The sequence below is a fragment of the Triturus cristatus genome, chromosome 5_2 (genome assembly GCF_964204655.1).
Source record: "Triturus cristatus chromosome 5_2, aTriCri1.1, whole genome shotgun sequence".
Classification (NCBI taxonomy): Eukaryota; Metazoa; Chordata; class Amphibia; order Caudata; family Salamandridae; genus Triturus; species Triturus cristatus.
Genome location: NC_140588.1, coordinates 503236747 through 503254807, shown reverse-complemented (window position 1 = coordinate 503254807; position 18061 = coordinate 503236747). Strand labels below are relative to the sequence as shown.

Sequence of the window (18061 nt, the reverse complement as noted above, 5' to 3'; positions counted from 1 at the left end):
CTAGCTTTCATGGACTGCATGTTTCTGAATTAGGTGCACTCTATCCCGACTAGCAATTCTCAGTAAGTTTTGATGAAGAAGCATTAAAGGCACACAGTGGATAGGAGAGTCCCGTTGCCTATCCAGCTCATTATTTGCATCTTCTATGGGGTTATCCCCCACCCGTTCTGTGCCATCATCAAATTTCCAAGCACAACAGTGCCATAAATAAATGTACTCACACGGGGGGGGGGGGGGGGGGGGGGGAGGGTTGAGTGGTCAAATATGACCTATAATTACACATAACTCATTTTCTCTTTTGTCACAAACTGACATGCTTTTTAATTAAAATACCAAGCAGATGATCATACCAGGGAAGGTGGTAAATTAGGTTCACCAACGCTGCCTGTAAAACTGTTGTTTCTGTTTTTCTATACACTGTAAATAAAACATGTTTGTAATTTATAATGTGTGCTCTTACCTCAATTTGTTTCTATTTTATATCAGTCCCCCTCATTTTCTATGTATTTTTTTTTGCAGCCATGAATTTGTGCTAATGTCCGAGTAAGCACAGCCTACGACCAAATGTAATCCTTCGGTCTGTAGACAGTGCGTACTTTGTTAACTGAAAGCAGAGCCACTGGAACGATGTGGGCGTGCAGCATCTTCCACATAATTATGGAGCTCTGTCTTGAGTGTCTTCTGTAACATAGCTAGGAGATCATGCTTTGTCAGGTAGCTCTTCCAAAACTTGTTCCAGGTTATTGTCTTTCTGGGGTAAAGAAACAATTTCAACCAGACTGGTTACTTTACCCTGGCATGTTTCGCCATCTGTACACCCCGTACAGACGACAATTGAACGATCTGTTGTCAATTTCCGTCTCACGTTTTTCTCCTGCCCTGTGTGCCCCGCGCCAGGGAGTCTGCCGGTCTTGATACTCGTGTGATGGTTGTTGCATAGTATTGTGAGCTGACTGTACAATTATACTCTCTTACTTTTCTGCAATAACGTCTCAATCCGACTCCCGTAATTAAGGTCCTGGACCTTTCAAGGCCATCGTTAATGGTCTCCTAACACCAGCTTGGCAGTTTTTTGGTACACATGCACCAGTCCTTGATTTGAAGCCAAGCATGCAACTCCCACCAAACTGCACCCCCAACATGCTAAACATACAGGTCTTGCTTTGTCGACCGAACACAGTTTTGGGCCTATGCCAATCCACAGGGGAATGCAGAATCCACAGGTCTGCTGCGGGGTGCACAGGCATCTTCAGTCATTGTCAGCTGTGTTCTTTGCACTGGGCTGTCCTTACACTATGGAGTCTGGTCCACTTGGACCACATGGGCGGTCTTATTTTAGCTACGGAAAATGATGAAAGGCAAGAGCACACACACAATTTAGGCAGCCATCCTCATTTGCGGTAATGCTATGCCCCCATTTAAGTTTTCACAGATTGCCTTAGCAAACCTGCATTTTATTGAACCTTTTTTTTCAGCCGTTCCCATACTATTTGACAAGTTATTGATTAGCCAAACACAAATATGCACATTTCTTAATATTACTGATATCAGGTAAAATTACCTCATGAACAGGTTGGGTCATCTAAATATCAGCCTATTCATCTAAATTAAAAAAGATGCACATGCAGAGTATCCTAAAGGAAATTGCTATTATCAGTCCAAACCTCATAGGTTCATTGACTGAGGCGGGGTGGGGGTTGATTTAAGAAAATATCAGCAACACCAAATATTTAATTACTACCTTATTTAAAATAGGAGTCAACATAGAGGCATTTTAAATATTTGGTCATTAGCAATATTGGTCTTTAATCATACACCCGAGAGTAGTCCCGAGACCAGATATCGTTGGTAAAAACGACATTTCAGTAAGATCCATTTCCTTTTGTATTTTTAATATGAGCAAATTCCTTGGCAGATAACGACATTAAGTCAATATGACGTTGCTATTAAGGAAGCCAATGGACAAATGGGTACATTTAAATTTTAGCACAGTCAAGACTTCGCCCAACTGTCGGGCAGAAGGAAATATTCTATCATCTTTTAGACCCTAATAAAATGTTAACAACTGTGATTAAATAAGGATTCCAAGAGAGATATATCGCCACTTCAGAAAATGTAAAATTAGTTAGAAGCGGCTGTAAAACCAGATCACCATTACAATGCTAATCTGGCAAAATTGCAACTACCAAGAGCTAATAGCTAGTCTCCTGTATTTAATATAGAGTGAATATAAAAAGCTTCAGTCATTCCAGCCATTCACTGGCAGAGGACCATCTCATTCATCATCTGAGGGGAAGCGAAGTTTTAGATCTGTGGTAACTTACTCTTGCAGGGTTAATCAGAGGTCAAATAAAGCCATAGGTGGCCGAAACTATTGTCAGAAGATCAGCATCTCTGGCATCAGAGTGGGTCAGTAGAAAAACTAAGAAAATAAATATCAGTCTCAGCACTTTTTTCCGCTCTTCGCTTTGGTGAGATCACCGATATTGAAGAGTAAAGTTGTTACTCTCACAAACGCGGAGCATCACAATGTAAAAAAAAAAAAACACAAACCCAGTGACAAGGAATGAATGGTGATAATATAAGAAAGCAAAAGAGGCACAATTGAGTTGTGACCCACCTTTAACGAAAATATATTAACACTTGCCTTAGTACAGTCAACAACAGCCTCATGGCATGCTATTTAGCGTAAACAAGTGTTCCACTATGCGCCCTTATTTTGCTTGGGAAAGTATTGACCATCTTGTTATTCCTCCTTAGCAGCTATCTTCTGGCATATGCAGTTAGACAAATAATCTTTGAGCCTTGCACACTCCTAGAACTAAGCACAAGTTCCAAGCTCAAGACCAGAATTGCTGAGAAGTTGTTCCTTCCTCACCCTTGCGAGAGTACTTGTGGACTTCTAATTTCTCTAAAGCATGATTTTGAATGCATCAGTTTCAAAGGGTACTTTGAATGCATTTTACTTCGTCTGTCACAGAGACTTACAAATCTTTGGCAAGTTGCAATTTTAAGATTCCAGCTATTTCTTTTATTATGTCGATTGAATTCAATCGATTAACTATCAGTTTACTGTTGCAACAGCATTCACAGAGCCATCTTTCTATGGTCATTGTTCACCTCAAATCCATCCTTTATGCTCGTACTGAAATGCTGATTTTCAGATGCAGGAATTCAAAATGTACTGCTGTGTACATCATCAAGCCATGAAGTGCTTTCCTACAATTTTCCTTTACCTTACTTGTTTTTCAGTAAGCTCACAGATTCAATCGTAAAACACCTGAAGTGCCCTGACAGCTTCTGGATATACTGGTAGACTAACTTGACTTGGTAAACCAGATTTCACTTTATAATTACAGAGAATAACTATGTGGTTCATGCTCGATATAGAAATGTGCAAATCTTATACTCGTCCTTGGGACAGTGCACTGATCGGACTCCAACAAACCACTTCTTACACAGCAAGACTTTGTTTATAATACTTATAATTGCTCACCTGTCATCTTCCATGCCTTAACCAATTAACCATAATCCAATCTTCACAATGTAAGACTATGGGTGATATTGCATAATAACTGTTGTTGTGAGGCTGGTCCTACTAGTTCACATGCACATACTCCAAAACAGACACATTCAAGACTATTCAATATGCATAGCTGTACACCTGTCCTGAGACAACAGTATTCTTACCATAAAGAATATAATTATTATAACACTGTATCACAATATATCTGTTCACACCTCCTTATATAACAAATAAAGGAATATAAACAGCACTGTTAAAGCCTTAAATTACTTTGCAATTGAATTTATGATTTTGTCCATACTATACTAATCCAATTATATGTGTAAGCTACTTTTGTAAATAAGTTAAATGAGCTAATAAAGGATTACCCTTTAGGATACCCACGAGTTGCAGAATAATTTCTGGGTTATGGTCATGCCTAAACCCTGCAGATCAAGTACTGGTTTTCTTCAATGAACCTTATTTTAACCATCATTAATTTCATATTTGTAAACGAAAACGTATTTTTTTTTTTTAAAGATTTAAAATTAAGCTATGAACTGGCATTTATTGTGCAAGATTACCTTCTTATTCTTTATCGTAATCTGAAACACACAATGAAAAGCTATTTACCTGTAATCCAAGTCGTCCACCACGACAATTTCCTTTATAACCAAAAGAACTGAATTGTGCCGCCCACACTAAGGAACCAGGGGCATTTATTTTTATAAATATATAATACGTTTTTCTTCTAAAAAGCCAATTAAAGTATTTTTAACAGCCTTACAAAGCCTATATTAGCCAATGTTCAGCTATTTTCTCTAAACAAAAAATCTATTTAAAATACAAAAAAGGAATATCTTACAAATAACAACGACAATAAAACTCTTTCACAAAACTGTTATAAAGGAAGGGTCACAAAAAACAGGGACAACGTAGCCGAATAAGCTGAAGCCTGAAAGACTGGGAAAACTGCATCTGCTCCTTTAAGGAATAGCATTTAAAAGGCCAGCAGATGGCTGAATAAAGAACATCATCAACAAGCTGGTCTATGAGGTAGGCCTAGACATACAAGCAGGGTCAGGCTCTGTCACTATTTAGATGCCAATGAGAAGGCGTTGATAAATGCATTTTGTTTAGCCTATGTGATTAATAATAAGAGGTGTGGGAGCAGTGTATGTGTGCAGGTAGAATAGTGTGAGTGCTCACTGTGCAGGGTGAGTGGTGCATGATTGAAGGTTGAGAAGTGTCTGAGTGCAGGGTGAAACTGCCTAAATAGGAAATTAATCATGTGCAAGGCAAGAGGCTTATTTAAATTGAAAATGAAAAAGTCAGTGGGCGTGGATCGAATTATCCAAGCATGCAAAGGAATGGATCACTTTGAAGATAAAGTATCAAGAAAGCAGGCAGGGATGGCACATTGAAGGAAACAAGGCAGGTACTTAACCTTTGCAATATGAATTGAAGATATCACAAACACTTTAGACAGTTTCTTTATAGGCAGCTGGGTTGAAGAATAAAAAAAGTGTGTGAAACAAGAAACCTTAAACCCATCAGCTACCGGGAGGCCGAGTCATTCCAAAGGAATTCAATAAAATAAAAGAGCAGCAGGATGTTTCCCTGTACGACGCTTGGGTAAGGATGGACCCTACAGTTTAAATAAAAGAGTGCTGCAATATAGCGGAAAGGTGTCAGGTTTACTGGTAAATGTCTGCGACTGTCAGACGATTAATGGATACATTATTTAGTGTGGTTTAAATAAGAAATCGAATTTATGAACATAATCCACTTATAATTAGAAAGCACATCATAGCCTAAAGGTGCAAAGCAAACAAAAACATATTGTAATAAAGCAACAGAACTGAAAGAAATAAGAATACTTGCGAATAAACGTTGGCTTCAGATAATTAATGAACAGTATAGTGCCGTTTGAGTACTTATAACACTTGCAGCTTAAAAAGTGCTTTGTATCCATAAAGCGTGTTTGGGAGTTAAAAACAACATATTGTACGTAAAGACAACAGAACAGGCAGATACATCGCTGCCTACAGCGTGCAAAAGTGTAAAACAATGAAAGTCACTGAACTCACCAAAGAACGTAACATGAGGCGAACCAAAATTAGAACCAGTATCTCGGTCTGTGCATCAAAGTAAAATCGAACAAAACCAGAAAGGCAGAAGGTTATTGAACATTTATAAGAAAGTACTTTGTGTTGGAGCTCAACAGAGCAATTGTAAGGCAGCTACAGTATCTGGAGCTCTCACTGTTTCTGAAGCATTACTGTCGAAGTGTGAAACAAAAGACTAGACCTGCGCTGAGACAGCTGTTTTATTGGTTTTCTTTTGGTGCCATTTTCGAAGCCATCTTGCTGGTAAGCGGCGATGTCTGCAAGTCATTAGCGGTGGTTTGCACACCAGGTTAATTACACCAAGGCGTTACATAGTGCTGTTTCTAGTGCACCAAGTCATCATGCGGACATTTGCTGGCTAGAGGCGATCCCTAAATCACATCTTTAACGGTAATTTGCGCTCCATTGCATCCAATTGTCACCATTGTGTACGCTTTGACATTTGACGTTCACAAATTACCAGCGTTAATACCAGTGGCTTTCAGCTCATGTTTACAGAGTGGTGCTTAGAGATGCAGCAGAGGGGGAAAGGAGGAGGGCCGGGTAGTGTGGAGTAAGACATGAGGCAATAGAGGAATACGTGAGAGCACCGGAAGATAACCAGCAACAATCCACATGGGACGGGGTATCAAGAAAAAAAGAGCGAAGTAACAACAAGAGCAAACGGACAACAGAGGAAGCAGCTGCGAGGGAGAAGAACCCAAAATAAACGCTGTGCATGCAAAATCTTTAAAAATAGTTCCACAAGAGCGGATGGAAATAGTACTTGGTCGACAGGAAACTGATAAGAGAAGCACTTGAAGAAAACACAAGGAACAACAGGAAACCGTATACTACAGCCAATAGAAACAGAGGAACCAAAGAAAAGCAAGGAAAGCAAGGGGCGGGATGTAAGCCCCTTTTGAGTTTTATATTAAATAAAATAGATCTCACAAGCACAGTGCAAGCGAAACATAAAAAGGGCCTCTCTAGATAGATTTGCCGACTCGGGTCAAACCTTTATCCTTCACCTGACCAGTTTCCTTTTAATACACATAAGAAGATTTGCTAACAAAGAGAAGTAACTATGGTATGCTCCCCATAAAAAGGGAAATAAGAGCATCATTTCTGTCTCACTCTGTGGATCTCAGGATGGGAGATCTTGCAGCAGTAGATATCTTCAAAAATGTGGTGAGGGACAGATAGACAGGCTTCTCATTAGAGCCACTATTAATAGGTTTCTTCAGCCCACAAGTTTTACAAGGGCTAAATAAGGCCTGTTGAGTCATCTCCACTTTTCCAGACGTGCTCAGAGCAAAATATTATTTACTGTTGAGATTAGTAGAGATCTGCACATCACAGTACAAATAAATGCAAGCTTCCCAACCTTCTGAAGTTGATAAATTGACTGCTATTAAACAGGGTAAATGTAGAGCTGTTATTTACAGTGCTCATAAAAAGCAGATGTTTAGTATGAAGCACTATATAAAAATGTATTAATGTCTGATTTCAAAGGGACAGCAAGGAGCAAGGGGGTGATTAGGTGGGGGTGTTACTGAAAGAAATTACCACAAATTCCCAGGCGGACGATGGAAAATAAATGAAAAGCATGTGAAGCTATATAGATGCAATACAGTAGAAAGAATGAATACCCAGTGATAAAAGCTAGGCATCATGAACAGCAGTCTCTGTCTACCCAAGCTCAACTTACTGAGAGCAAACGCAGACAAGGGAATCCCCCAAGCCCTTGTTCTTCTTGATCTGTCGGCCGCGTTCGACACGGTCGACCATAACATCTTGTTGGCCCACGTCGAGTAGGCTGGCCTTCAGGGCTCTACATACAATTGGATCAAGTCCTTCCTTGACGGCCGTACTCAAGCGGTCCGCCTCGGACCTTTTACTGCCCCCAGATCCGCCACCTCCTGCGGTGTTCCTCAGGGCTCCTCCCTCTCACCCCACCCATTTAACCTCTATCTAAAGTCCTTGGTTAACTCTTTAAAAAACAGGAAGATAACCACCTTCAACTACGCGGACGACCTCCAACTCCTCTTCACACTGGATTCCCCGGACTCTGCTCTAGAATTCCAAGCCACCATGCTCCACATCCAGCAATGGATGAACCTTAACCATCTTAAACTCAATCCCGGCAAGACAGAATTAGTCTTGCCGGGAAGGAGCGAGATCAAATGGGGCCCACACTTCTGGCCTAAGGACCTCGGACCACCCCCCACCCAATCGCCCTCAGTGAAAAGCCTGGGAGTCACCCTTAACTCTGACCTCTCTCTCAGAGGACAGGTGGGGTCGATGGTCTCATCCTGCGTTTTCCAACTGAGGAAAATAAGGAAAATCAGCCACTTACTGACTCAATCGGCTCTCATTCAGGCAGTGATTTCCTTTGTACTATCGCGTCTCGATTTCTCCAACTCCATCTATCTCGGTCTGCCTGTGTATCTACTCAAGCGTCTTCAAATGGTACAAAACCAGGCGGCGAGACGGATATTCAAACATCCCAAATGGCTTTCGGCCAGTCCCCTGCTAGCCAAATTGCACTGGCTACCACCCATCGCCCAACGTGCAGTCTTTAAGACCGGATGTCTGATATTCAAGGCCTTGCACTGCAGGAGCCCCAAATTCATCAGTCACCTGATTGTCAAACATGTCCCACGCCGCAACCTTCGATCCGCCCACCTAAGACATACCATCCCAGTCTTCAAACTCAAACGCCAAGGTGGATGCAGGTTTTCTTACCTAGCTCCAAGCCTCTGGAACTCCTTACCATTGGACATCAGGATGCAGGATAACTTGATGGGTTTTAGAAAGGCTCTCAAGACCTGGCTGTACTCGCAAATCCGCGCTTAGCCCGTCCCAACACATCACACAATTAGCACCAGGAAACCTATCGGTGACCGCGAACTTTATAAGCTCCTATTAACATAACATAACATAACTGCCCACCTATCCCCATCAATAGAGCTCTAAAGAATGGTGTACGCCTATATAACAAGCATTGGCATAGCCAATAGGTCTCGACTTTGGGCCCTTATAAGTGTTTAGCGATGCAACAGTTGATGTTGTTGCACCAAGGATATTGTGCTGGATAACTAAACACTTATAAGGTCCCAAATACGAGACTTATTGGCTATGCCAATGCTTTTCTTTTTTTTTTAATGAAAAGGCAACCGCCCGGGGCCATTAATTCCACGAGTTGAACTGCTTCAGCTGCAGTGTAAGGCATGGAAGGGGTCTCCTGTGGGAGGCGCAGACAGAGCCTTCTTGCCTGGGTGCCGCTGCCTGATCAAACTGTGAATGTGCCCAACTGGTTAATCTGCAAACGTAAAGGGTCCTCGGAAGCCCTATTGGCTTTAATTGATAGAATCCCTTGAAGCTTTCTGACGCATTTATTTTTTGAGCGGTATTATAAGGGAACCACCGGCTAAGCTGTGAAGTATGTGCTTTTAAAATACAATTATAAAAAAGATGCACTATGTAAAGTCTAGGTATTACTTAAATCTGCATTTTCAAAGCACTTTATCATAAACCTTTTTGCCCATTTTGTACTTGCCCATCTTATACTGTGTGTGATGCAAGTTTAAAATAATGATGTAAAACTTGAGAGTTCCTGAGTTTGAACCTGAGGGAGAGTTTCAAGTGCCAGCGGACATCAGTGGTACCATCCCCCCCTGTGCCAGCTTCACCAAGTCGAGATGTCTCACAGGAGACGGGGGGGGGGGGGGGTCAATGCTATAGGGAAGAGCAGTAGCAACAGTGTAGACGGCAGTGGTACCATTTCCACCTGTGCCAGTGCCACCTGGTCCAAACTTCACTCAGGAGTCAATGCTATTGAGGCGAGCAGTGGTTTGTCCCTCTTCCACAAGAACAATGTTGTGGGCCCGCAGACACCAACAGGAAGGTGGCTGGCCACGGACTGAGGTGACATCAGAATTGGTTGGAAGGGAGGAGAAATAGTGGCAGTGATACAGTTTAGTAAACCGAGAGGCGGAGTAAGGAACAAAAAAAAAAAAAAACAATGCTCATGTCCAATGACCTGAACTTCAAGACAAAGCCAAAACATCTGTTTTTATGCTGCCCGCATCTCTCCAGCATTATCCTCAAGATCACGCACCTGCCATCATGAACAGTATCTGAAGTGGAAGAATCACTGTGGACCCTTACTTCAGTAAGCTCGCATCCACAAAGAAAGGCACAGAAGCAAATCTTCGACTGTACACAGCATCTTCTTAAGCAAATGACCAAAAATGTGCAATTAAACCTCTCAATGGTGTTCCAGATCTACCTAGATTTGCTCCACTACTAGCCGATTTTATAAAGTAAAACATGGATACTCCAGACCAAACCCTGTGAATATGACCCACAATAACCATGAAAAAATACACAAGGAACAGTGTTATTGGGTAAGTATTGCATTTTGTATTTCATAATATATAAGTAAGCAAATACCGTTGAAAGAAATTGTCTTAAAGAAAGTCCACTTTTTATGTTCAGCATCAGCAAAAAAGCCTCAGTCCCAGTGAGGTGCAGTATGTATGTACTTCCATCACCACACATGCAAATATATGCATCTTGATGCTACAGTGGTCCCAGTGTAATGACGTCTACACAAGTATGTGTCACGAAGCGTTTAGGAGAAGGAGGCTGGTACCAAATTGCAGCTGCGGGGTCTTCCTTAAAAGTTTTTTTTTAAATGGATGTTGAGGGAGCAACAGAGGAACGTGTGGTAGGGTGAGCACATCAACAATACTGGCAGTAAGCACGGTGGGATAGCGGTGCAATGAAGGAGCATGGGACAAGAGGAAATAAAACAAAAGCACAGTGGGACGTGAGATGCTTGAGGAGTAGCAGAGAGAACAAAATGGAGAACGCAGGGGTAGGTGGTGGACGTGTGATGGGAGAGCAGACATAAATGAGAGAGAAAAAATAAAAACACACGCACATAAAAGGAAACAAGCGCACGCACCTCGCACTTACACGTGGGGGAGTGCGGCCAAGAGCAGGGAGGCGCAGTGTTTCCCTTGCGGGAGGAAGCGCGATAATTGCTACCAGATGGCGCCGCTCGCTCCCGCAAGTTAATCACCAAACATGCATGCGTTGCCATTCAAAGCAATGCAACGCGTGCACGTTTTTACCTGAAAAAGGGAATCAATGGCTAAAGGTCTTTTTCCTATGCAGCGCATGCGCGCTGCGTAGGCGAGACCTAAAAAGGCCATGTGATCTGCAATCAAGAATCAAAGTGCATAGGAGTACTGAAAGAAAGTATGATGGCGACGTAGACATTCTCTCCAAGGACTAAAGGTTCATATTCATATTTTGGTTTTCTGAACCAGCACAATTATTATCAAACCATGGGCCTGTTTGCCAAGGTACTAGTCTCAAAAGCAATATTCGAGATGAGGAGCTTGAATACTCCACTCGGGTAAAGAAACAACCCCACAAGACATTGTCTTTATCTGCTAAAATTCATACGGAATGTAAACCCCAATGAAATACTTACAATTCTGTGACATCTTCTAGAACCATATCTTAGGTTTGCAGTTAAGGAAAGAAGTACAAAAATAGAATGATATTCACACAAATATATGGAGACAAATTTCCAAAGAAATAGTAAATCTGCATCTGTAGTGGTGCTCCTATAAATGAGTACAGACGTATTACTTTTGGAAATTCACACACATGTAGTGCTTCTGGAAAGCTGCACCAGGTGCACATTTTCCAAAAGTACCACTGGGAGTGTTACATGACATGTCCATTGGGTTCCCATTTCCCAATGCATAATTGTGCATAGCACAAGATTAAGTACCTGGGAAACGCAGCCAGAAAAAAATACAATTACATTTTCTCTGCCATGGAAATCCCTTCCCCTACATTGCCTCCTCATTCAGAGTTCGGAGATGATCTGTTCCCCTTCGCAAGGGGGAATTACTCCAGCCCTATGCCACAGTCAAACTATTTCCTCAGAAGACAAGGATCACAGTTTGTGAATCACCATAAACTAGTTTAAAAAACTCAAATGTTTGTGGGTGTTTATAAATTTACATGAACACGTACAAAACATGTTGTTCCTACCACTCCCTACCCCTTGTGTGGAGTTTACTACTGTATAATTTCAAGCTCACATGGCAGAGATTTACGCAGTAGTAAAACAATTCACACCTGTCAAGTATCCTTCCGCTAAAATCAGTCAGGCTTAAAACAAGTAATTTTTCGCTATAATCTCAGGTTTATGGCTAAAAAGCTATTTGTGAATGAGGCCCATAATGTTCAAGCTAACACTCGTGTAGTATCTTCATGTAAGGTTATTACTGTATCTTGTAACTAGCTGCTCAGCCAGTGTGAAAGTTCCATGTGGAATGTTGACGTGACTGGAATGTTGGGTATTGGTGTGGTGTGAGACAGTTAGGAGGATGGGCTGAGCAGCTAGCAGGCTGCTCCTGGTGGGGCTATACTATGGACTTTACTATCTTAATAAATAACCTAAAGATATATACTGGCTACGTCTGCTGTGTCACATCATCCTATGGAACCAGGTCACTTCAATTGGCGACGAGTTGGACTAAAGAAACCATGCGTGAACTTGAATAGACTGGTGTGTAACTGATCTAGTGTGACTTGAAGATGTTGACTTAAAGAAAAGAAACTCCTCATCTGGCGGAACCTCCTGGCACCGTGAGCCCCACCAGTGACCACAACACCGGTCGCCCAAACCTCCATGTGCCAGTTGGAGTGAGGAGTGGAGCTGCTAGATGTTTTCTAGCGAAGCACAGAGGTTTGCCTCAATCCTGTGTCTACTACGAGGTGTTGGGTCCCTGAGCCGTCTTGTTGTTTTTTTCATGACCAAGATGGGTGTCTTATGATTGCTGCTGGCCCTGTGACACTCGTGAAGGATATGTACTTGCTGGTCTGTGGAGGGCCAGTACATCAACCAACTTTCAAGGCTCCAGTATTAAAGGACAATGTGCCTCTGCAAACTAGGTATAAGTGACTGCCTGTGCTGTTTTGTTGCTTGGGGAGAGTGTCTCCATCGTGAGAAGTTCCCCAGAGGACCCACTAGTGAAATGGCTAATCATTTAGCTTCAACAAATGGGTGATGTTGATTTGGTAAAATATGCTCGGGGGCAAAAATCGGGCCCCGGTGTTAAACTATTGTGTTTTGCAGTCATGACGTACACCATGTAAGGAGCACATCGGGTTGTTCAAGGGTGTGGATTGGGCCCTTGTGTTAACTGTGAGTGTTCGAAGATGCTGTGCACCTTTTGATGTGGTGATCGGGGCAAGGATCGGGTTCAATTCAGCTTTGGAAAAGCTTGACTGAGGACAAAGAGCGAGGAGCTGTGCGCCTGAGCGAAAGGCTTGAGTTTGGAGACAGCGTTACTGGGTTTGCGTGAATACTTCCAGAGGTGGTAAATTACACGTTATTTGTAGTCATCGGCATTGGCATTATACTGGTTACTGTTTGAATTTTGGACATTTCCTTCAGTGTGTGGAGTCAACCGTCACAGTTTTTAAAAGTGGCACGAGTCATGAGGATGCTTTGAAAATGGATGCACGTGACATTTCCAGCTTGCGCGCACCCTTGCCTGCTTCTTCGGTTTCCATGGATCGTTTGTGACTTTCCAGCTTGCGCGCACCCTTGCCTGCTTCTTCGGTTTCCATGGATCGTTTGTGACGTTCCACCTTGCTTCCTGTGCTTAGCTGCCTCTGGACGTTGTATGCACTGACGTGCTGTTAGCCATTCGGCTTATCGTCATAAGGCGTGCCGCCATCTTTTGATTGACATCTGCAGTTTGTTCTCTCGTAGTATTGCAGTCACGTAATCACCGTACTGCTCTTTGCCAACCACATTTTTTTTGGATGCAATAAAGTTTGAACAAGCTACATCGGAGGTTATGACCAGATTGAACTTTTAAGTCGGTTATACGTTTGTCTTCTGTACTCGGTTGCATAACTATATACATGCCGTTTTTTTATGTGATGCTGCACAACAGTCCCTTGTAATTTGTAGCTACATGATCCCATATTGTGGTATTTACATTTCGCAACTGGCTCACAGTTTAATGCATCGGAGTGTTTTTTTTCTTCTTTGATTTTATTTCAAGTTTGCAGTTTACATTCTGGAACAAATTATTGTATTTCTGATCTGTTTTCCCTTATTTAAGGTATTGTGGTATTGTCAAATTTGTGTTTTTGGCACCAATTCATTTTATGGGGATGGGATTTGTCTCTGTTTTTTTAAAAGCATTAGTCAGAGCTATATTATATGTGAAATTTTTCAAAGCTGTGAGTGCACGTGTTGAGAGTGTACCCTGTATCTCATTGTTTGGGTGAGAGGTCGCTCACCGGTGTTTGTTTCACAATAGCTATGTGTTAGAGCTTTTGAAGCACTAATATAATTTTTCCCGCTTGCGTTGTTGTTCTGTTTTGTGCTGCATATTGGTCCTCTAGTGTGTATGTTTTTGTCATGTTATGCTACACATTGGTCATTCTGGATGTTGTGCTCCACATTTAGTTATTTGGAATGGGTTTTAGTCCTATTTCCATGTCGCAAGTTACTGTTTAGTTACTTAGGTGTAGCTTTTGAGTTTGGTGTCAGTCCCATTTACCCAGTTATGGGGGGTGAGAGTCCCACTTATTAAATTAGTAATGGGTGTTAGTCCTATATACTTACTGTTTAGTGGGTGTTAGTTCCACCTAGGTCATTGTTAATGGGTGTTAGTCCCATTTACTCAGTTGTTAAGGGGTGGTAGTCCCACCTACGTTATTGGTAATGGGTGTTAGTCTCATCTACCTTGTGTACAGGGGGTGTTAGTCCCTCCTATGTTATTAGTAATGGGTATTAGTCCTTTTCACTAAATGTTAAGGGGGTGTGAGTCCCACCTTTGTCACGTTAGTGTTGGGTTTTAGTCCCTTCATTTAATTATTAGCGGTTGTGTGTGTGGGTATCTGTCTTTTGATGCCTCACTGTGCTGCATTTCTTTTATGCTTGCTTCATTAGTCTGTGGGTTTTAGTCCCATTTCTGTATTCTGTATATTTGGGTGTTAGTCCCTTATACTCAGAGTTTAGGGGGTGTTAGTCCCACCTACATTTTAGTGATGGGTGACGTCCACCCATTGTTTATTTGTTTGGGAGTGATTCTTCCTGTATGTTTCTACAATTTCTAGAGTATTTTTTGTCATTCTCTATCGTGATTCTCTGTGTTTTCTTTCATATGTATCTTATGTGGTGTCTTTCCAATCTCCGTTTGGTAGTTTAACGTTTTTTTTGTGTCTTATTAAAGAAGGAGGTTGGTGATAGTGTGTGAGTTTAATGTTCTCTTTAGTTTCTTATCATAAGAGGAGGATGGTGATAGTTCATTCTTATTGTTCATCCTTTTTCTTATCCTTTTTCTGCCGTTTTATAGTCTGGGTCCCTTTCGTGGTTTTGTTTATTCATCTTACCCTTGGGTCTTGGACTATTTATCTCTTGTTTATATTTTGTGTTTAGTTGCTTTGTACTTTTAGTATTGTTTGTTTTATCATCAATTGTAAAGAAGGGAGATATTGTAGTATCTTCATGTAAGGTTATTACTGTATCTTGTAACTAGCTGCTCAGCCAGTGTGAAAGTTCCATGTGGAATGTTGACGTGACTGGAATGTTGGGTATTGGTGTGGTGTGAGACAGTTAGGAGGATGGGCTGAGCAGCTAGCAGGCTGCTCCTGGTGGGGCTATACTATGGACTTTACTATCTTAATAAATAACCTAAAGATATATACTGGCTACGTCTGCTGTGTCACATCATCCTATGGAACCAGGTCACTTCAACTCGCTATACTGGTTTGCTCCATATATGACATTATTATTAACATTGCTTTAGCTTGATTAACAGCAAAACATGCATACATTATACGTAAAAACATTTTAGATTGCAGATGCCGATTAGGTACGTTAGAGCCCAGAATCTTGGCTTGTGGATATACATTTAAAGATTGCCTTTAAAGTTCAAATGACAGACAGATAACCACAACTTCCCCTGACCCCATGTGTCTGTATCTTCTGCAGGGTCGTTGATGTGGATATACCACGCGTCATCTTCTAGCCCCTGCACTTCCATGAAGGCAGGCCACGGGCCTAGCAGTGCAGCAAAAATTCTGAAAGAGAATGACAATAAGAACACTTGCCGAATTTGGGAAGATAAATGGTGCACACCTCAATTTCTTACTGAGCTGTAGAAGACAAGCTGGTGTGAAAAATGCAAGTGGAACAGATTGCCCTATTGTACGGTCCTTCTAATACATTAATCACATTTCTAGTTGTCCGAAAAAACGGATAAACCATTAGCTCTATCATGGTGCAATAGGTGTGAGACACTACCTAGTTTATAGAATGAGAGGCAATCCACTAAATCCTGTCATACGGGAGCATTACAAAAGGATGCGTTTCAATTAAAAAAAATGTGGATTTCATACAGATCAGATTTGTGATGGGAGGACAATCTGGAGGGGCTCTCTAGTGACAGCTACTGGTTGACTTTCTAGGATAGTCTGACTACAAGGAAGCATTCTTGGCCTGCAAAAGAGGCATTCTTCAACAAGACGTTCTGGTGTAATATATTCGAGGATGCGGAGAGGGGTAACCAATCAAGATTCACAATGAATACATTATCTTCTGTCTCATGAGTCGTTTTCAACATGGACTTCCTCTAAGCGTAAATAGGCCACCCCGAGCACTGGAATGCTCAGAGGCTGATACAGGAATTCTGAGAAACGACAGCAGAGGACCCATAGGTCTCATGTAACCGCTCTTCTAACACGCACTGGTAGGTTTGCTCCATCACCCAATCCATTAAGCAGAGGATGTGCAGCTGGACACAAACTATGAAAGATACAATAGTAGTGCCCCCGAGCAAAGGACTTTGCTGAGAATCAGTTGCCATGCCGTAAAGGAATAATGCATGTTGAGGCTACAGCAGCTGAAAGAACGGATGGACTGCCACAGCTGACCAAAAGTTAGTCAAGACTAAGATAGCACCTAGAACTCCAGGGACATGAAGACTTTCATTGCTGCCCCACTGTCACGAGGGACAGCTTCCTTCCTATCTGGCTGGGGCACTATGCTGGCACAGATGTGAAAGTCTCAGCTCCTGAGTGACCATCAGCCTTGATGGATTTTACTCGAGCATTTATTGAGTGACTGATTCTTAAGCTGGTGGTGGCAGTTTCTTCCTTCTATTGTTGGCACAAGAAATAATTAGAATTCCTCAAACTCTGGGTATTTACTCAGAGAAAGGGAGGCAGGAGATGACGCGATTTCTCTGATGAAGAAGACGGGGACTGTTGTTACGCTTAATTAACAACACACATTCACCTCTTGCAGAAAACGGCTAATGTTGAAGTCACTTTGAAAAGTGTGGAGAGATGGAAGTCTTTCAGCCCACTTGAAATGGCTAGAATGACAAACGGAGTCAGCTAGCAAGATACAAACTCTGGAACACAATGAACGTTGTGTAGCAGAAATATTGGAAGGAATCGATAAATGTAAAGACTGGGCCATTGGCAATGTCTTGAAACTTTATTCTAGGCTACAGATGTTTGATAATTTTCCGCTGAAGCCCAGCAAAAATTATACAAAAAGTGTATCACCATAGGCGTCTGCAATACCCCTGAAAGGACTCCCAGATATAGGAGAATACATTACACGCCAAAACCTGCACAGCTGGGAAGCAGTGGGTGCGACTACAGTGCTGCACCTAGTACGGAATAATACAATACTAGTCTTCCGAAACCAAAGTCATCGATTGGGACCACGCCCAAGGCCAGTTCTTGCTGTACTACAAGATACACTCACGAAACTGCCGCATGTAGATGCCGCAGAACCTGCATCACATGCATGGATTCAAATACTTTACAGAGTGAAAGCTAGCTGGAGCCATATAGGAACATACGGGCACATCCTGTGTAAACTCTGTAGGAAAAATGGGAGGACATGGCGGGTCAAGTCTTTCATGAGAAAGAGTGCCACTAGGTTTAAAAGTGCCCAAAGAAGATATCCTGAATGCCCGGTTTGTGTACCGTGTTTGAGCATATGGCACACATAGCAATTTCAGAATAATTTACTCAAGCGCCATGGCATCCTGCCCCAAACGTGCGAAGACACATCGTTCACGCATGCTCTGGGATTCACCGAAGCTGCAAGATTACTGAAAGGCTGTTATTGACACCAGTGAATAGAAAACGGGATGATAGGAGATGGAGGTTACCGAAGCTGCTCTACTTGGCATACGCAGCAGACCCAAAAAGATGAAAGTCCAGACGAAATACATGGACTTGCGATTGGTACTAGCCAAGAGAGCCATCACAATGAAGCGTAAGGGTCCACAATTCCCACGTTAGATAATTAGTGACAGGATGTTATGCTATGTGCAGACACGGAAGCTACAGTCCTCCGAATAGAAGAAAA

General features: G+C 42.1%; 1 protein-coding gene across 1 annotated transcript in view; it reads right to left on the bottom strand.

The window, feature by feature from the left end:
- LSM5 (LSM5 homolog, U6 small nuclear RNA and mRNA degradation associated) overlaps nt 1–18061 on the bottom strand; it is an 83623-nt gene that overhangs the window by 48827 nt on the left and 16735 nt on the right. Inside the window, exon 3 of the mRNA XM_085607512.1 lies at nt 11123–11150. Coding sequence (XP_085463638.1) covers nt 11123–11150 — 28 coding nt within the window. The remainder of the gene's footprint in view (nt 1–11122; nt 11151–18061) is intronic.